This window comes from Perca fluviatilis, chromosome 16, assembly GCF_010015445.1.
Source record: "Perca fluviatilis chromosome 16, GENO_Pfluv_1.0, whole genome shotgun sequence".
NCBI classification, from domain to species: domain Eukaryota; kingdom Metazoa; phylum Chordata; class Actinopteri; order Perciformes; family Percidae; genus Perca; species Perca fluviatilis.
The window spans coordinates 23037604-23055993 of NC_053127.1; the positions used below are offsets into that span (position 1 = coordinate 23037604).

At 42.1% G+C, this 18390-nt stretch overlaps 2 protein-coding genes across 2 annotated transcripts in view; one reads left to right on the top strand and one right to left on the bottom strand.

The window, feature by feature from the left end:
• stk36 (serine/threonine kinase 36 (fused homolog, Drosophila)) overlaps positions 1-18390 on the bottom strand; it is a 98831-nt gene that overhangs the window by 3851 nt on the left and 76590 nt on the right. The window contains exons 2-10 of the mRNA XM_039826371.1: positions 2530-2653; positions 2297-2437; positions 2075-2152; positions 1853-1983; positions 1511-1760; positions 848-941; positions 547-734; positions 287-459; positions 93-198 (exon numbers count right to left, since the gene is read on the bottom strand). Coding sequence (XP_039682305.1) covers positions 93-198; positions 287-459; positions 547-734; positions 848-941; positions 1511-1760; positions 1853-1983; positions 2075-2152; positions 2297-2437; positions 2530-2613 — 1245 coding nt within the window. The 5' untranslated portion in view covers positions 2614-2653. The remainder of the gene's footprint in view (positions 1-92; positions 199-286; positions 460-546; positions 735-847; positions 942-1510; positions 1761-1852; positions 1984-2074; positions 2153-2296; positions 2438-2529; positions 2654-18390) is intronic.
• adamts15a (ADAM metallopeptidase with thrombospondin type 1 motif, 15a) lies at positions 4704-17766 on the top strand. The gene is made up of 8 exons (XM_039826372.1): positions 4704-5642; positions 10378-10510; positions 10623-10790; positions 13329-13612; positions 13721-13898; positions 14002-14174; positions 14917-15092; positions 15222-17766. Exons 1-8 carry the CDS (start codon positions 4704-4706, stop codon positions 16012-16014), a joined length of 2844 nt encoding a protein of 947 aa, XP_039682306.1. The 3' UTR covers positions 16015-17766.

An 18390-nucleotide genomic window follows, 5' to 3' on the forward strand; every position in this document is an offset into this window, starting at 1 on the left:
ATGTACACTCTATATTATGAAACAAGACACATTTTCTTAATGGTGAATGTCTCTATCACTAGAAAAAGCAACAGAAAAAATAAATCACTGACCTCCACATGCAGTGCTGTCTGACTGTCCTCATTGCATCTCTGCACTAGTCGCGGCCCAACCTCTACAGAGGGGAATTCCTTTTCATAGTCCCTGCTGATCTGACCCCTGCAAAGGAAATGTCCATAACTGTGAACAAACACCTCAATTTGATTTGGTAGTATTTTATATCTTCATTCTGAACTTCCATAAACACCTGTGCTTTGATCTCACAAAGGCTTGATTCTTTGGGTTGAGGCTTTGATTGGCAGCTGTCATGACTGAGTGAACGGAGGTAACCGAGACATCACTGGAGGGGGGCTTGGCTCTAGGGGATGCTGCTGCCATCCCAGACTTGGCCCTTTCATTTCCCACTCCGTCCTTCTTTTTCTGTTAATGTACATAGAACAGCATAAAACTCCTCCATGAATTTCCATGTGACTAATTTAAGAATTGAAAAATCCCTCTGTGACTCACTTTCCCATTGTCGCTGCCTACTGGTTTCCCTCTGTTACCGTTGTCCGTCTGTTCCCTGGCTTTTCGCAATAATCTGCTCTCTCCAGGAGTCGGTACCGTCTTTGCCGCCACTTGCTGAAGTTTCAGTGCCATCATGTCTGGGCTGGGTGTGACTGTCAGAGGGCTGTAAACGCATGTGTCTGACACCACTGTGCCAACACATCAACATGGAAATGAAACAGTTAAAATCAGACCTAAGAATACTCTAAAAAAAAAAAAAATAGACCAGGATAATGCATATTTGGAATTTTTTAAGCATAACCTAAAACACCATCAGCAACAAAGGGATGGTGCAGGAGGTCTGGCCATGACAACCGCTTCTGAGGGTCTTTGGTCAACAAACCCTTTAGGAAACTCTGTAAGGGAAATATAAGATAAGCACTGTGAATATATTATATATATTCTGTGTCATACATCAAAAAATCTAATCCATTGTCTCCCTTAAGGAGGCATGTACTGTAGCTATCACTGAGGATACCAGGGACATTTCCTCCGTATTTCTGGCTAAAATGTGAGGGCTTGTGTCCCCTGAAGTGCAGTTTACCTTCTGTAGCTGACAGTGACACATCACTGACAAGAAAAACAAAAACAAAAATGTTACATTTGACTACTTTTAAGCCAAGAAAAATGAGGGAAACTCCAAATTATATAAGAAATGTTTTTGTGTGTCTGGTCAAAATTACCTGTACTGGGTTGGGGGTGAAGAGGTGGTACTTGGACTCAAAACCTCAGTATTTCTAAAATTGTTTTTATGGTCCTGCCATTAAGCACAGCTCTGAGCCACCTGGCTAAACATTTGAATGATACAGCTTTCATTTTTCACTGTTAATCAGCTTGCCCTTTTTGAAATCACATCTTTACACAGTGCAGTTGTTGGCTTTGACCCAAACATGATACAGCCCGAGCAGATCTAGCTGTACTGTACCGTGCAGGTGTTGCTCATAGTGTCTGGCCATTTGACTGGGTCTCTCACTATAAGCTGCACCAGGTGGAAGATGGAGTTAGTGTAGAACGGAGGGGCCCCTGTGTGGAGTTCATAAAGGATGCAGCCCAGAGACCAGAGATCAGCAGTGTGGTCATATGGCTTCTCCTCCACCAGCTCAGGAGACATGTACAGTGGCGTTCCCTTGATAGAAGTCAGCACCAAGGTGGAGACGCTCATGGCCCGAGCAAACCTACAGCAAGATTGCATCACATGCAGTTTATCTTTGTGGAAATTATTAATACAGCTACTTTTTCTTTGAAACAATAATTAACATCTACCTACCCAAAGTCACACAGTTTCACCACCCCACTTTTTCCCAACAGAATATTTTGTGGTTTCATGTCACGGTGAAGAATGCGATGGGAGTGTAAATAATACAGAGCTGAGACCAGCTGGCAGGCAATCTCTTGGACCTTGGAAGAAGGGAAGAGTGAGCACATCTTGATCATGAGAAAAAAGGATACATCTGATGTCTGGCATAACTCTGGCACTGTAAATGAATACCTGGCTCTCTGGTAAATTCCCATCATCCTCAATAATCTGGAACAACTGACCCTCTGCATACTCAGTTACAACCACAACCTGTTACAAAGATATAAGGGAGTATGGTCATGGGATTATGACGTGAAGATAATTAGTTTGATACATCAAAGTTTAAATAAAACAACCTTTTGTCAACTAAGGTGCATTCTGTGTATTTTTAACAAAAGATTATAGTAAACATACCTCAGTGTCAGTCTCAAAGCTGTCAAAGAGTTGGACAATATTTGGATGTTGAAGACCCCTCATAATGTCAATCTCCCTTTTGAGACTCCGTAGCTCCTTTTCAGAACGACCCACCTTTGGCATGAACTTTAAAGCCACCACCTAATTGATACAGGTAACGTTACACAAAATGTTGAAACGGGGTGGCTAAACAAACCAGCCTCACAGCTATTAAACCATCAAAAGTGACTTACTTGGCCAGTAAATCTTTTCCTTCCCTTGTAAACTCGACCAAACGAGCCCTCTCCAACCAGCTCCAAAACGTGATACGAGTTCATGGCGACGGTGCGTTCTTTTTGTCCACCGAAGTCGAAGAGGCTAACGTAACGGACAGAACTGGTAAATAGTAGCTACGTTATCTACAAGCGTTTGTTTCATTCCTTACGTGCAAACACAGGATACGTGTATACTTGTATTTCAAACTTTTAACTTTACAAGTCACAAGTTCTAGCTAGCAGCCTAGTGTAGATGCTAATATTAACTTAGAACGGCACAGTTTAGTTTTGTGTGCCACTACTTTTTGGATAGGGTGACAACAAAAATGATAAACGATAGAGAGGAAGTCAAACTGCCGTTTCACAAACGGATCAAAATACATTATGAAGTTAGACTTGCCGCACATATATACTCGGAATTCGTATGCGTGGCATTTTGTTAGCTTATCTTAACAACGAACAGTTATTTTAATCATTATTTTTAAATTGTAATACAAAAGTCAAAACTGGCTCTTCTGTGGACAACACGCAAGCAGGGGTCCTTAGCCTAGCAACCACTGTTGCGTTCCTGACAACGGCCTGAGAAGGGACAACAAACCATGAAACAAACATAGACAGTATATAAGAAGGAAACAAACAAACTGCTAGCTGGAGAGTGGCCTCATCTGAAGATATAGCTAGCTAGATATAAACACGAGGGCGTCACACCCCGGATGATCCACAAATTTTAACACAAAATACACGTACTACTACATTTGATATGTCCCCAGTATTTCCTGTGCTCGTAGCCAATAAAACGCTGGTTGAAACACCTTCTACATAACGTTACCTCCATGAACGTTACACAGATAGCCTAGCTAGCTAAACCGATTTCTCTGTCTGCCTCTCAACCTCTCCCTTTCTTTCACCTGCCTGGGTCTCCCTTTGTCTCTGTGGTGGAGAAAGTAGCCTCTTATTCAGATCCTTTACTTTTTAAGTAAAATTGACTTCAAAACATTCAAAATAAGTACAAGTAGGCTATACATGTAGTATTGGTAAACCGATTGTTAATGCTGCTTAACATGTAGGAATGTGGGCTAGCTATATTTTACAGTTGGTCAGGGTAGTCTATAACAAATCCATATTTGAAAATGCTGATGTTCTGTAGGCCTAAATAAAGATTTATTTTGCAAAGTAATTAGTAACTGAGTAAAAGGTAGACTATAGGCTATATCCCACTGAAATGGAGTAGAAGCTGCCTAGGCTAAACTTGCATTAACAGTACTTTAAAATTGTACCAAAATACAATAGCCTACTTTCCACCACTGCTCTGCACTACAGGATAAACCTGACCGTAATAACCAGACTTCACACAATCTTTAGATTGAAGGATCACAGTTCTGTTGTTGTCCACCAGATGTCGTACGCGAGTTACTAAGAGAAACATCATGACATGACGAGAAGCTGATAAAGAATCACATCAGTCTCATTGCTCTGAGGGTCTTCACCTTATTTTAACATATCTGGAATACTCAATTTAAGATGCAATGTTTGTAATTAAAGCCTCTAAGATATTAAAAGTAGAACATAGTAGGTCTGCTGATCTAGCCTGTTGCACTGTGTGACATGAAATAGTAGGCTACTTTTATTAAATTGCATCTCCGCAAAAAGCGTCAATTTAGTAACGCCTTGATGGACTTCTGCAGATATGGACTCAGGCAGGGTCTGAGCGCACAAAGCCATGGAAGTGGGAGATCTGATCATTCATCCCAGTGTGTTGGGACATGATGATAGGCCTCCAATTTGCTGAGTTTCAAGTGGCCGCAGAAACAGTCTTCAGCTGAGACGCGCATCCAATGAGCGCCTCCAAAGACTGCCCCCCCCCAAAAAGAGATTGAGTTTCCATATTTTTTACACATGCCGAAAATGCATAAAGTCCACAGAAGGCAGCAGTCGACTCAGCACACACAGGTGGAGAATGGGAATGGGTCATGACCAGGAGGAGTTTGCACTGAGTGGACTTGCACAACCTGCATTGTTTTAGAATCCTGCGCATTGGAATATACTCTTCATCCTGATCTGTGGCTCTCACCACTTCCATTGAGCTTGCAGATTAAATATCGTTTTGTCTTCTCTGATGGTCATTGCATTCTTTATTGAATGCAAACATCGTCATGTTTATCAGAACAACTTTTCTCCTCTACTTTGTGGTCTCACTCTCAAAACTTGTCCGTTGCATGGAAAGTGAACTTTGCTTTCCTATTAGATTGGATAACCACAACCAAGACAGGAGGGATTTTGACAACGACGCGGATATCCTTATTAATGGAAAATGTGTCCTAAAAATACGAGCTTTCCAGCAGGAATTAGAGATCGATTTACACCAGGACTCGAACTTCATTGCCCCTTCCATTTCTAACCGTGGCGCATTTTGGCTCTCCAACACCGATGTCACCACTGACCTGAGCCGGTGTTTTTACTCCGGATATGTGAATACTGACCCACTTTCGTATGCTGCTTTGAGCCTCTGTAAGGGTTTACAAGGTGCATTTGGCTTCCAAGGCTGGGAATATTTTATCAGACCGGTGCAAAATGACACCACAAGCGCAGAAGGTGCGCACATCATCCGGCGCAGAATCAGCAACAACCTGAAGCTCAATTCAACCTCTAGGTGCGCAGTGAACAGCGACATAAGTCTACAGGTTACGCAATCGTTGGAGAAATACAAGCGACTAATAGATTACAACAATGTGACCGAAACGATGCTGAAGAGGATGGGGAGAACCAAAAGGTTCGCTTCAATCCCCAGGTACGTTGAGACGCTCGTGGTGGCAGACGAGTCCATGGCGCAGTTCCATGGAGATGACCTAAAACACTACCTCTTGACACTGATGTCAGTGGCAGCGAGGCTCTACAGACACCCCAGTATTCTTAACTCTATCAGCATCGTAGTGGTGAAGATCGTGATTATATCCGAAGAGGACAAAGGACCCAAGGTGTCCGGGAACGCAGCCATGACGCTGCGAAACTTTTGCACTTGGCAAAAAAAGATGAACAAAAACAACGACAAGCAGCCAGACTACTGGGACACAGCAATCCTTTTCACAAGACAGGTAACAATGCTTTTTCTTTTTAATTCAGGATCTGGGGTGGTAACACGGTAGAATGTGTTATTTTTACAAAATCACATTTCTCAGCAAATCATTTTTTTCATCTCCATGTGTTCTAAAGTAATGAGGTTATAATAATGATAACATCATTCATGGTGTCTTTTGTATGTAAATTATGTTTATGTTTGATAAGAGATGAATTTGATTCACCAAATGCTGTAGACTTTAATTGACTTCTGTAATCCTAACCACTCCTGCTGTGTAAGGTAATTGGTTTGCTCTCAATACAGACTCTCCACCTCTGGTGAACTCAGGGAACAGGCACTCAGTGAATATCCAATCCATTAATTCCATCACAGCTTTGACACTGAGGCTGGGTCACTGAGGAAATCACTTGAGCTGAACAGAACACAGTCTTGATTGCTCTTCATGGATCCTTAGAGTGTAGTTTTATAGACTTGGCACACACCTCCGAGTTCTGTGTGCACTCGCAAATATTTGGCAGATGACACCGGGTCAGAGATGAAGTCATTGCTCGCTATCATTGGTCATTGTGTAACCCATTGATTTATGATGAACTGTCTGCCCCTGGAAATTTGGCCACTTTGATTTACTTTCGACATTGAAGATTGGAATAATGTAGACAAATCAGCAGATACATATTTATATTTGGATATTGTTCAGTCTGCGGGTCAACTCCAGATGCAATTACAGTCTCAAAGCTGCCACCACAAGAATTAAAGAGTCAAAGGTAACATAATAAGGTTTGATTGGCCTTCGGCCAATGTCACTAACATTCCACGGCACATGACCTCAAACAAATGCTTTATTTAATTGTAACTTTGCCAAATTAAAGTGCCACCAGGGACACATTAGTCGGTGTCTCGTTTCTCTTAGCCGTTCCCATTCTTCCTCCAGCTGTGGGTTTTCCAGCCCTACCCAGCACCTTGCCTGATCCTCATTAAACAGGCCCCTGAAGGGAGAGATGGAGGGAGCGGGGGAGTGATGTAGGAGGGGGAAGGTTTCCTATGTGCATGTCAGAGATGTCACATCCCTCCATGTTTCCCCATGTGACCCCACCTGCTTTCCCCAAGTCTGACACAAGCTGCAGTTAGCCTACAGTTGCTTCTTTACAACACATTCTTCACCCACTGTCACACACTTACTCTCTCATTCATTCTTTTTGCTGTAAGGATCCTATGTACATACAGTATGTTCTTCCCATTTAGCATTGACACCTCAAAGAGGGCCCTATTTTCCATACAGCAACAAAATCTAGGGTGTTACCAGGTTTTGGGGTCATAAGCTCAACGTGCAGAGTTGGTGTTATAAACTCTGTAGCCAGTTTAGAAGTCCCCATTCAACTGCACTGGACCTGCCTACAAACAGTGAGTCATGTGGCAGTAATCTGCAATATAAAGTAGAAAGACAGGCGTCAAGGGATTCAGTCATTGTTTGAGTTAACATTATATTGGACTAAATGAATAACCTATGCTATAACAAGAAATGTATTTCAGAAGAAGCTACATTTGCCAGGATTAGTCAAACAAAGAAAATTTTGGTTCAAACACTAACAGGTTCCTGCTAATTTATTGCCTAAACTGTACGAGAAAAACTGAATGGCTATAATGAGTAAATATTGTCACAGTGTAAGTGCACAGAGCAGAATTTAGAGTGTACAACCAGCAAAAAATGTAAATGTTTACATCTCATGTATCACCATCCATCAAACCAAGCTTCTGTCAGTACAGCTGTAGGAATCTATATGCCTGTATCGACATTTTACACAGTGATATTTCAGCTTAATTTATGAATAAATATATATTTAATCTATCAGAATGAACTCTCCTTAATAAACAAACACACAAGATTGTTTTGGCCTTTTTAACATTATGTGCAAAACATCCAGAATCTCAACAGTTCAAGTGCTCCAGTATAAAATATGAGAGGCCTAACGAATATGACCATAATAGCTGCTTTCCGACCGGAGGGATTTTTGCAGTTCCTAGAACATAACGTTCCTAGAACCCTTTTTTTCTCGTGTTCCGACTGGACCAATTTGGGGATTATTAAGTTCCTTTGGCCACAGTTCTTGGAACTCTTTCAGCTCCTACTTCAGGGCAAGGTATTTTCCCTTTTCCGCATAGTGGTGGTTAGATGACTGTGTTATAATAACAAAAGGTCAGTTCCTATGGCCAGTGTGAATGCAAATGGGAAAAAACGGTTTTGGGGGAGAGTAGTTAGTAGAACTGTTTAGAAGTGGACTGTTCCTATAACTACGTTCCTGTACCTACTTGGTTGGAAAGAGGCTATGTAAAACTGCCTGGTCTTGTTTGTTAAAATCTGAATAACATGTATTTTTTTAACCAAACCTTTTGCCATTCAGGCCTGTAGTATGCATACATTCCCCCCACCCAGACTCAAGGTACTTATTTATAATACACTTTAGCTTCAGATATCAAATAAGACGTCTGCACACATGCCTATGATAACAGAGCATTCTACTCAGCAAATCAGCAAAGGTAAAAAAGTCAGACAACAGTCCATCTTCTGTTGATTCATGACTTGGTGACTTCAAATTAGTTAGTTTAGTCAGTGGTGTTGTTTTGGTTTAATGTGCCTTTCAATGGGCATTTAAGGCAGGTCCATTGTCTGCCGTTTACCAGCCCACAGAGCAATTTGTTGGTTTTATGAAGACCAACTCGGAGATGTCCAGAGGCAACTGCAGTTGTCTTTAAACTCTATAGCCAGCATGATTGTTGTGCAATGAATGTTGCAAGTTTACTCAGTTCATTAAGTTAAACAGAATATTTATTGTATGTGAAAATCCAGTCTCCAAAAGACTAAACCTAACTGTAAATTTGATGTATTTATGTTTCCACTGGGAGAGAGGGGTGGTTGTACTTAAGTCCACAGCATGTTTGCCTTTACTAACATGATAAATAATGGGTTGAAAAAAAAGGAGTACACCCAAATATGTCCGGATGTCGTAAACTGACCTATTTTTCCACTCCTAATAGTCTTTAGTTTAAAAAGTACCAACTGAAACTCTGAGCAACATGTCAGTTATGAATATTGCACCCAAAACACAAAGTGGGCAAATGATAGTTAAATGCATTGAAATCTGTACACAAAATTAAAATGGAAATATTTCTTTGCTGAGATAACTTGCATATTGTTTTTAAATTGCAGAAACACACACAAAAAAAATGCAAAGATAGATAACAGATGTGGGAAGTAGGTCAAAGCAAAGAACAAACTCATTGACACTACTGTTTCTTCTCCCCTGTTCTTGCAGTTTTTATTTTTTGCTCATAAATTACCCGAGCGTTCTGATGTCGTCTGCACACATACACATCTGGACTAGATTTGCGCTGGCCAACAATTGTGGTTTTGTGGTTTATTCTAGGAATGATTTGTCATAGCACTCGAGGTCTTCACTTGGCACTGTGTTTTATGTGTACATCCAGTGTAGAGGAGGTGCTGTGTGGCATTAACCTAGTGCTGTGCTTTATGTCTTATAGCTGACCACCATTGGGTTTCTGTGTTTCTGGTATGTAGAGACAGAGCTGTTTAGGAGCCAGGCAGATGGGCGGCTCTCTGTGGCGGTTACTGCATAAGTTGTCCTGTGATTAGGAGGTTCAGCTCCAAATGGATACTCACTAAGATCTGGGTAAAAAAACCTTGTGGTGGAGAAATAGGTCATCTGGAAACTGGTCTGGCATGGAAATGTTATGATTGGGGACAGTTACATTACCTAATAGAAGAAGGTGTGCTCTAAACACTGTTGCCCACTGAAACACTTAAAATCCTGGTGGCGGAATGCCTGGCTTAACAGTATTGCATCTTTTCCCAATCTCTAGAAAACAAACCTTACTGTAATGACAACAAGCAAATTTAAAGGATAATTCCAGTTTGTTACAACTCTGGTCTTATTTTTGTAGTTTTGGCCATTGCTTCTATGGTATGGTATTGACAACATTATACTCAACAAGTTAATTGCTGAGGGCTGGGAACAAGGTGACATCATCACTAAAAAGAAGTCAGACAGGAGCATAGACTGTTAAAAATAATGGACATAGCATCGTTGATGTCACCCATTGGTTTGTTGACTGCCGTTTTGAAGCCAGGAGTTTACATTTTGGGCATCGCCATTTTGGTATTTTGGAGCCAGAAGTGACCATATTTGGACAAAAGGGGCAGAGCTGGGGAGGATGACGCATCTAAGCCAGTGTTGTTTATGGTTTCAATGGCGCTGCACTAAGCTAAACGCTAAAGATGGAAAGCCACGTATTTAGACCCTTCTGACGCGAGTCATCCAGCTGAGATTTGCCAGCGGGTAAATGCGGACCTCTGGGTACTGGCGCCGTTCATCTGCATGTATGGCAGTACACAGAGCTTAACTTTGATAAAGTGAAAACACACATTGATAAGGTCAAAGTCAAGAGACGTTTATAGAAAAAAACTTCTTTTTGGAGCCAATGGATCTGTCTCTTGCTGGAAATGAGATAGAATGCAGGTTTAAGGCACTTCCGCATTGGCTTCACCTTTCAGACTCGGAAGTTGCCACTTGGACAGGACAAGAAGCAGAAACAGTTGCATGATCAATGTCAATTCTAAAATTTGAGACTCAAATTGTAATAAATTGCAGTTCTTTCAGGGCAGTGTTCTTCTGGCTTTTTCTCTAGCTCTGACCGCACAGATTTATTAATGCAAAATATTGTTTTTTTTTGTCCAGGACCTGTGTGGAGCCTCCACCTGTGACACTCTTGGGATGGCGGATGTGGGCACCATGTGCGACCCCAAGAGGAGCTGCTCTGTGATCGAAGACGACGGCCTACCTTCGGCCTTCACCACTGCTCACGAGCTTGGTGAGCCAACACCATACACCATTCAATACACATTAGTACTGTACTGTTTCTTATAGTGTCACAGATATCTGTATTCATCAAAGACATTTGACAATTCATTCCCTCTGGACAGGACACGTGTTCAACATGCCACACGACAATGTGAGGGCCTGTGAGGACGTGTTTGGGAAACTGCAAGACAACCACATGATGTCTCCCACTCTCATTCAGATCAACCGCACCAACCCCTGGTCCCCCTGCAGTGCTGCTATCATCACTGAATTCTTGGACAGTGGGCACGGTGAGTTTCCACGAATCCCTGTGTTTGATTGCAAGCAGTCTCATAGTGCGTTTGATGTGGGAAGCCAGAGTGATGGCAGACAAAACTATTAGACACGATTATTAGTATTATATAGTCTTGGGGAGTACTACTGCATTTCAATCAGGACAGACTTCATTTAGAGTCTTTGGCGATTAGACCCCATTGTGACGTGGTGTATTTAGGGAGGTAGTGCTGTGATTAGTTCAGGATATTTATAATTAGAAAGAAGTGAGTTTATCCGAACTGTAGCCCGCTCCTCATCTGTGCTTGAGGCTAGCAGCTCGAGGCTACATTAGCCACGACTAGCATAACACACGGAAGACGAGATCTCTGGTTCTGCTGCATCAATTTTGATAATTTTTATTTTAAACTTTCCACCGTGAATCTGATGTTATAGGAATGCAATGCTAAATTGATGGAGTACTCCTTTAAAGCAACACTAGATAACTTTTCCTGCTTCGGTTCCCCTACAGGTTGGAAGCGGAATTGTCCATTACATTACATTATGCAAGTTTGCCAGATCGGATAGTGGATCTGTAGTCTGAATGAACTGGACAATGTAATGTAATGGACAATTCCACTTCCAACCTGTAAGGGGAGCAAAGCAGGAAAAGTTCTCCAGCAGTGCTTAATATCATGTAGTTAGGTGTTGATCACCTCAGGAGAGCACATGCTCATTGTATTATTCATATAATCAGAGCCTTGACTGTTTAGGGTTCTGTTTGTCAGTGTGTCAAGATATGACCGCCATCCAATCGCTGAAGAGGAGCAGGCTCTTCTTTTGACATTTGCTGAGTTTTACTTAATTTTTCTGGGTCAACAGACTCTTGATTTGCAACATGACTGAAATCATTTGAGGTAAATGCAAGTGAGAGCATGATTGAATTTCAGCGTCAGTCCCGCTTCAAATTTGACATCTGCCTAACCTCGTATAGCACCACGCTCATAGAAAGAAACGAGCAAATGCCAAAAAGAAATTCATTCGGTTGGATACAGATTGTTTGCCAAGCAGGCCAGACCACAGGACTTGGCCTCGGAGCAATGCTAAACGTTTATTTTAAAACTGCCCCCACATCTGTCCCAAATTAGAGGGCTTGTTCTGGGGAGAGTCGCCACAGTGGTTTGGACAGAGGGGTGTATCTGCCCAGTGTTTCCCATGCAGGTTTTCTCCAAATAGACAAACTTTATGCATCTTTCTGTGTCTATTTAGCAGTTGGTTTGAGAACAAAAGGACAGAAACTGGTCCACAGTGAGACACAGAAGAAAATGTTTGACTTGATAGGGAGTGATTTCTATCTAACAATGTTGTAACTTAGTTTCTTCTGGCTGTCTGTCATATACTGTATCTAGACTTTAAAAAGCAGTGGGGAGGGAAAAAAACATTGCCACATTGAGGCAGTTTTCATGCAGTACTGCGCTCAAAATTTGTTGTAACTTGTTCATTTATCTACACACACACACACACACACACACACACACACACACAAAATACCATCTATTGTTTTCGATGATTGCTCTTTGGAGAGAGAGTAGGAAGGAAGAGGTGAGGTTCAGCTTATTCAGTGAAGAGTGACTTGTTTTTACAGTATTGTACTATCCGTTAATCAGTGCGTTTCTCCTGCCAAATTTGCGGTAAAATGGAAGGAAACAAATTTGCCACCACTTACAGCTCATTCACTCACTGCCTTATTATCTGTTATGATTCACCGCAACACAAAAGGCTTAATAAACAATTCAAAGAGAGTGGACCCAGTTTTTCCCCAGTGCAAATGACTTGTTTTGGATGTGTAAATTCCCCATAAGGGTGAGAAGCTGTGTGATAAAAACCTCCTCCTGGAAACCTTTTCATCCAGTGACATTGATCTTTCATGTTTCCAAGCACCTGCTCGTCAAACTCTTCCTATTATTAGCCTGTTCCTGGAATGGTTTCTGTGTCATTTATTGTAAATGGAGTCCATGCCTTTGACATTCGAACTGCTTGCCGCATGTCATTTTGGTGTAAAGCTAAGATTTGAAGCTAAGATCTAGCTAAAAGTTTAAGATTATTCTAGTAGAACTTTATCCCTGGGTGGGATCAAACATGAGAGGACGAGCTTGTGGGTTTTGAAGGAGAGTTTGAGGATGGGGTGGGGGTGGCTGTGTGTGGGGCGCGTTAATGCATGTGTGTGTTATGTGTCTGTGTGTGGTGTGGCATAAACTGCATGCACTGCATCAAGCTGTACTTTTACTTCAAAGAGCCCAAATCACAAGGGCAATGGCTGCTTACTGCCTCCAACCCACAATCCCACCCACCCACAATACACACGCGCACTTAATGAAAAGGATAGTGGAAATATGGATGCATAAGTATAGATTGTATTTTCATGATTTTGTGATAATATTTTGGTGAAATGTTGGCACTTACTTTAACAAATGGGTGCAATTGCTCAAAGTTGGGAAAGAAAAGCAATAAAACCAGAGATGACAGTTGGTATTGCTTCAGTGTGTTGCTCACTCTTTTTTAATCTCCTCTCCTAGGTGAATGTTTGCTTGACCAGCCTCAGAAACCATTGGTCCTCCCTGACGTGATGCCGGGAACATCTTACGTCCTCGACCGTCAGTGTGAGCTTGCGTTCGGAGAAGGCTCCAAGCCCTGTCCCTTTATGCAACCACCATGCGGCCGTCTGTGGTGCACAGGAAAATCCAATGGCCATTTGGTGTGTATGACTCGGCATTTCCCCTGGGCAGATGGCACCCACTGTGGGGACAATCGGGTTTGCGACCGAGGGGTCTGCTCTGACAAACATGTTCAAAATGTGAAGGTAAGGACTTTGTTCTTGATATCAGCATTTACCATAACTGGGTTCTGACTAAGGACGGTCTTTGTGGTCATACATTCTGTAATATGCAACTTTTTTGTGTATTTCCAGGTGGACGGCCGCTGGGGGAAGTGGGGCCCGTTCGGTTCCTGCTCCCGTACATGCGGAGGTGGTGTCCAGCTGTCTAAAAGAGAGTGTAACAACCCAGTTCCATCAAATGGGGGTAAATACTGCCAAGGAGTTCGGGTCAAATACCGCTCCTGTAACCTGAACCACTGCCCTGACACAGGTACGAGGCGCTAAAAGCTGACATCTACGTCCAATGACATTTTTTTCACTAGAGCGTTTCCACCTCTCACCTCCTGTACGCTCCCTCTCTCCCCTCTGTGTAGGTAATACTTATCGTGAGGAGCAGTGTGCGACCAGTGGCCGCAGTTTCAACAGTAACCGCATCGACCCCTCTGTGGTGTGGGTACCCAAGTACTCTGGAGTGTCCACCGATGACAGGTGTAAACTCATCTGCAGGGCTAATGGTACTGGCTACTTCTATGTCCTGGCACCCAAGGTAAACGGCTCAAGTGTATTTTCTGCTTTGCCTGAACAAAAGATATTTGATTGTTGATTAGACAAGTCTGAAGAAATTAAGGTTTTGAGATATGAGGCCAAGATAGAAAAACGTGAATATTTGTCAGCCAGCTGCCTCTGGTCTAAGTGCAAAGAGTGAAGGAAGGAATGAAGGAGAGGAGGAGGACAGTTTATTTCTTTCAGATAGCAGGGTGTAGAGTGAGCTTTAGCAGCAGTGAGGCAGACTTCCCACTTCACTCTATCATATTGGCTTAGGTGGAGTAGATAAGAGTGCTCAGGGGACACATAGCTCTGATTCACAGAGCAGCTGGATGTTTTAACCACAGTCAAGATTTTGAACCAAAAATTAGTTTACAGTACTTTCTGTGTACAGTTTAGTTTAAAACGTGAGCTGGAATTTGGTTAATTTGGTGTCAGATACACCTTAGGATGAAAAAGTGTCTGTGTCAGGGAACACAACCGCATTAACTTAACGGTCACATATTTGCAGACAGACTAGCAGTGAGGCTGATTTAGTTGACAGACATGAGTATTTTATAACCTGGAATAAAGATATAAAGCAAAGTACACTCACAGGGACTGGTATATTGGAGAGTAATAGTCAGTGTGTGTTGGATGCTCTGTTGTGTTTGCTTCTTGTGAGTAAAGATTTTTTTTTTTTTATGTCTGCACTGTATAGTGTATTTGAAAAGCTAACCTCATAGTGTCTTTGTACACTCCAGGTTGTGGATGGGACTCCATGTTCCCCAGACTCCACAGGAGTGTGTGTCCAGGGGAAGTGCATTAAGGCTGGCTGTGATGGAAAAATTGGCTCCACCAAGAAGTTTGATAAGTGTGGAATCTGCGGAGGTGATAGCAAGGGCTGCAAGAAGGTGTCGGGACTATTCACAAAGCCTGAGTGAGTAAAGTCCACATTGTCATGGGATATTGCTAACGTCATTCCTATTTCCCCCTTACTCAAACATGATAGCATTATCAACTCCACTATTATAAGCTCTCATTAACTCATATATGTTTTGGCATGCAGGCACGGCTACAACTTTGTGGTCATGTTACCAGTGGGTGCAGCCAACATTGACATCCGTCAGCGAGGGTACAAGGGAATGAGGAATGATGACAACTATCTGGCAGTTAAAAACAGCAAGGGCCACTACCTGCTCAATGGGAACTACGTAGTGTCAGCTGGAGAGAGGGACATCATTGTAAAGAGAAGCCTGCTGCGCTACAGCGGCACAGCCGGCCTTTCCGAGACCCTGCAGGCCGTGAAGCCCTTGGGAGAATCCCTGACTGTTGAGGTGCTGTGTGCAGGCCAGATGACGCCGCCTCGCATCCGCTACTCCTTCTACCTCGCCCGTCAGACCAAGGAGGACAAGACTCTGAAGAAGGAGGGGCGTGTAAACTCCCATAATAGTGTCCTGGCTGAGGATGGTGTCAAGGAGAAGAGGGGAGACGCCCTGAAGAACTCTTATAGCAAGGAGGATCCCGCTCTTGGGAAATGGATATCCACAGGTTGGGACAAGTGCTCAGTGACCTGTGACAGTGGGATCCAGAGGAGGATGGTGCAGTGTCTGAGACCAGATGGAAAGCCAGGGTTGGACTGTGATCCTTCACAAAGACCCTCAGCCACCAGAGTTTGTGGAGACCCTTGTCCTGAGTGGCATATTGGGCAGTGGTCCCCTTGCTCCAGAACCTGTGGGAAGGGTTTCAAGAGACGACCTTTGCACTGCAAAACCCAAACTGGACATCTGCTCCCAAGGGACCACTGCACTGGCTTACGCAAGCCACAGGAGCTGGACTTCTGTAACCTAAGGCCATGCTAGTGACTAAAACCTATAAACTACAAATCATTGTCATGTTTTAAATGGACTAAATTGAATCCACCTGCAAGTATCACACACACTGTGGCTGTCAGGTGCAGATTTTTCCACCTGTATCATGGGACACTTGCTTGGAAGAACAACAAAAATATTGGGAGGAAAGTAAAAGCTGCAGGATAAAGGCTAGAAGATTATTTTTCACTGCTATCACTCTGACTTGAAAAGACATATCTAGGTCTAACTCTGATGGCAAAATATCATGATAGAAGGTCAGATAAAATGTAGTTGAATCCCTTGTACTGTCAGCAGATACAGAATGTCCATTTGCAAGCAATCAATCTAGTCTACCTTATGAGTCTGGAATCCATTCCATGTCATAATACTTTAACTGTTAAGGTTTCAAAGTTTTAGTTGAGGCTTGCAAATACATCAGTGAAGCCTTCTGGTTGTCCAAAACATGACTCCATTCATTTAAAAAAAAGAAAATATATATATATACCAGGATTACTTTTTACAAACTGGACTAAAACGCAATGCCCATGATACTTCACACAGGAGGTGGACAATCCATTTTTGTCCACAATCAAGATTAAGTGATCTTCATCCGCCATCTTTTAGATGTTTTTTCAGGGAATCTTTTAAAATCTTGGAATTGAATCAGAAATGAAACAGATAACATAATTCACGTGATTGTACATAGGTGTCCTTGTTTTAAAATACAGTACTTTCTGTGCTGCTGTTGCATTGTTTATATATATTTTTTAAATATGTTGGTTAACAGCTATAGCAAATCAAGGTTGATACAACATTGGATAGATTTCTACAATAACAACCACTGCATTTGTTAACATGTTCTACTCCTAAAACTTTTACAGAAACAAAGAAAGAAAATGACGATGCAGCCAGCATTTCTTCTCCAAACCTAGGAAGCTGTAGACATTGATTTTCTGCAGACTTCACTCAGCACCAGTCATGGCAACAGTTTAAACTATTTAGAATCTGAAGTCACACTGGTGGCTTTAATGACAGTTCTGACTAAACAAAGCAGGGCAGGAGACAATGGCCAGTGCTCCCTGTCAGCTGGTGTGGCCACCAGCTAAGGGATTTCATAAGGCTACACCCAACACTGCACTGCTCATCTGAGATAAGGGCTTAACCTGATATCACACACACACACACGCCGTGTTTAATTCCTGCCACCTGTCATTTCCTTTATTATTAAACTGCAACAATTGTCTTCTCAGTTCACAGTGTTCAGCCATGTTGAGTCATGCCTGTCTGGCACAGTTACCACAGATAATTTATTATCAATGAAATGATAAAGCAGAGAGGGGAAGAAACTGGCAAGCCCTCTGTTATGCTGTTCAGAATGTGTGTTTTCCTGGATCTCCTTGTTCATGGCCTCACAGCCCAAGCCAAGCTGAACACACACACTCACTGAAATCCTGTAATCCATTATATTCTTGTTTTGTTTCTTAAAGGGGCCACACTGTCTAGTCCAACATCCAACTATGGGATGGATCCTGCAGTTGTTTGATTATTTTTTTTTGTTGTCTTTTTATCAGCTTTTGCACTTTGTACAGCAAAAGAAACCTATGACCTACATGGGCTGTATTGTATACTATGTATATATTTATTCAGCTCTGTGCAAAAAATAATGTAAATACTTTTTAAATCTTTTTTTATACAGGCATTTGTAATTGTCTTTGACTACCGTATATTTATTCCAAAAATAAAGCCATTTATGTACAGTTATAACTAATACTGCATTTTTCTTCCAGTTCTGCAATAATTTAATATCAGTATCAAAGCTGCTCACAAACCTTGTTGCAAATTCAATTAATTCCAATGCCACAATTAGTAGATCAACTTGTAGGGGTGAGGTAAATCCATACAAAGTTAGACCTGTTAACTCGCACCTTAGACTTATAGCAAGCCGTCCTGACAGTCCTGACTTTTGAGGACGGCAAGCCGGAGAGTCCTAAATGGAAGGCACATCGTAGCACACTAGCACCATTCCCTTTTATTTAACCTCCTCTGTTGGAGCTTAACCTTCTCCACTAAAGATCAGTTGTTTACACACAGTTATGAGACAGGAGTCTATGGTACAAATATGCCTTTTAAATGAACTGCATGTCCTTTTAGCGACCAAGCTAAGCTAACAAGCTTGCTATCTGATTAAGCTCATTAGCTCAAACAGCTATATCTTCCTCTTCATTGAATAAACCAAATGCCAGGGGGAGTAAAAAGCACAGTACAAGAAAATAGAGAAGCTCAGAGAGCTAATGTGACTATCTAGTGCTAGCCCAGTAGGGCTGAACGATTTTTGAAAATAATCTAATTGCGATTTTTCCCCCAAATATTGCGATTGCGATTCGA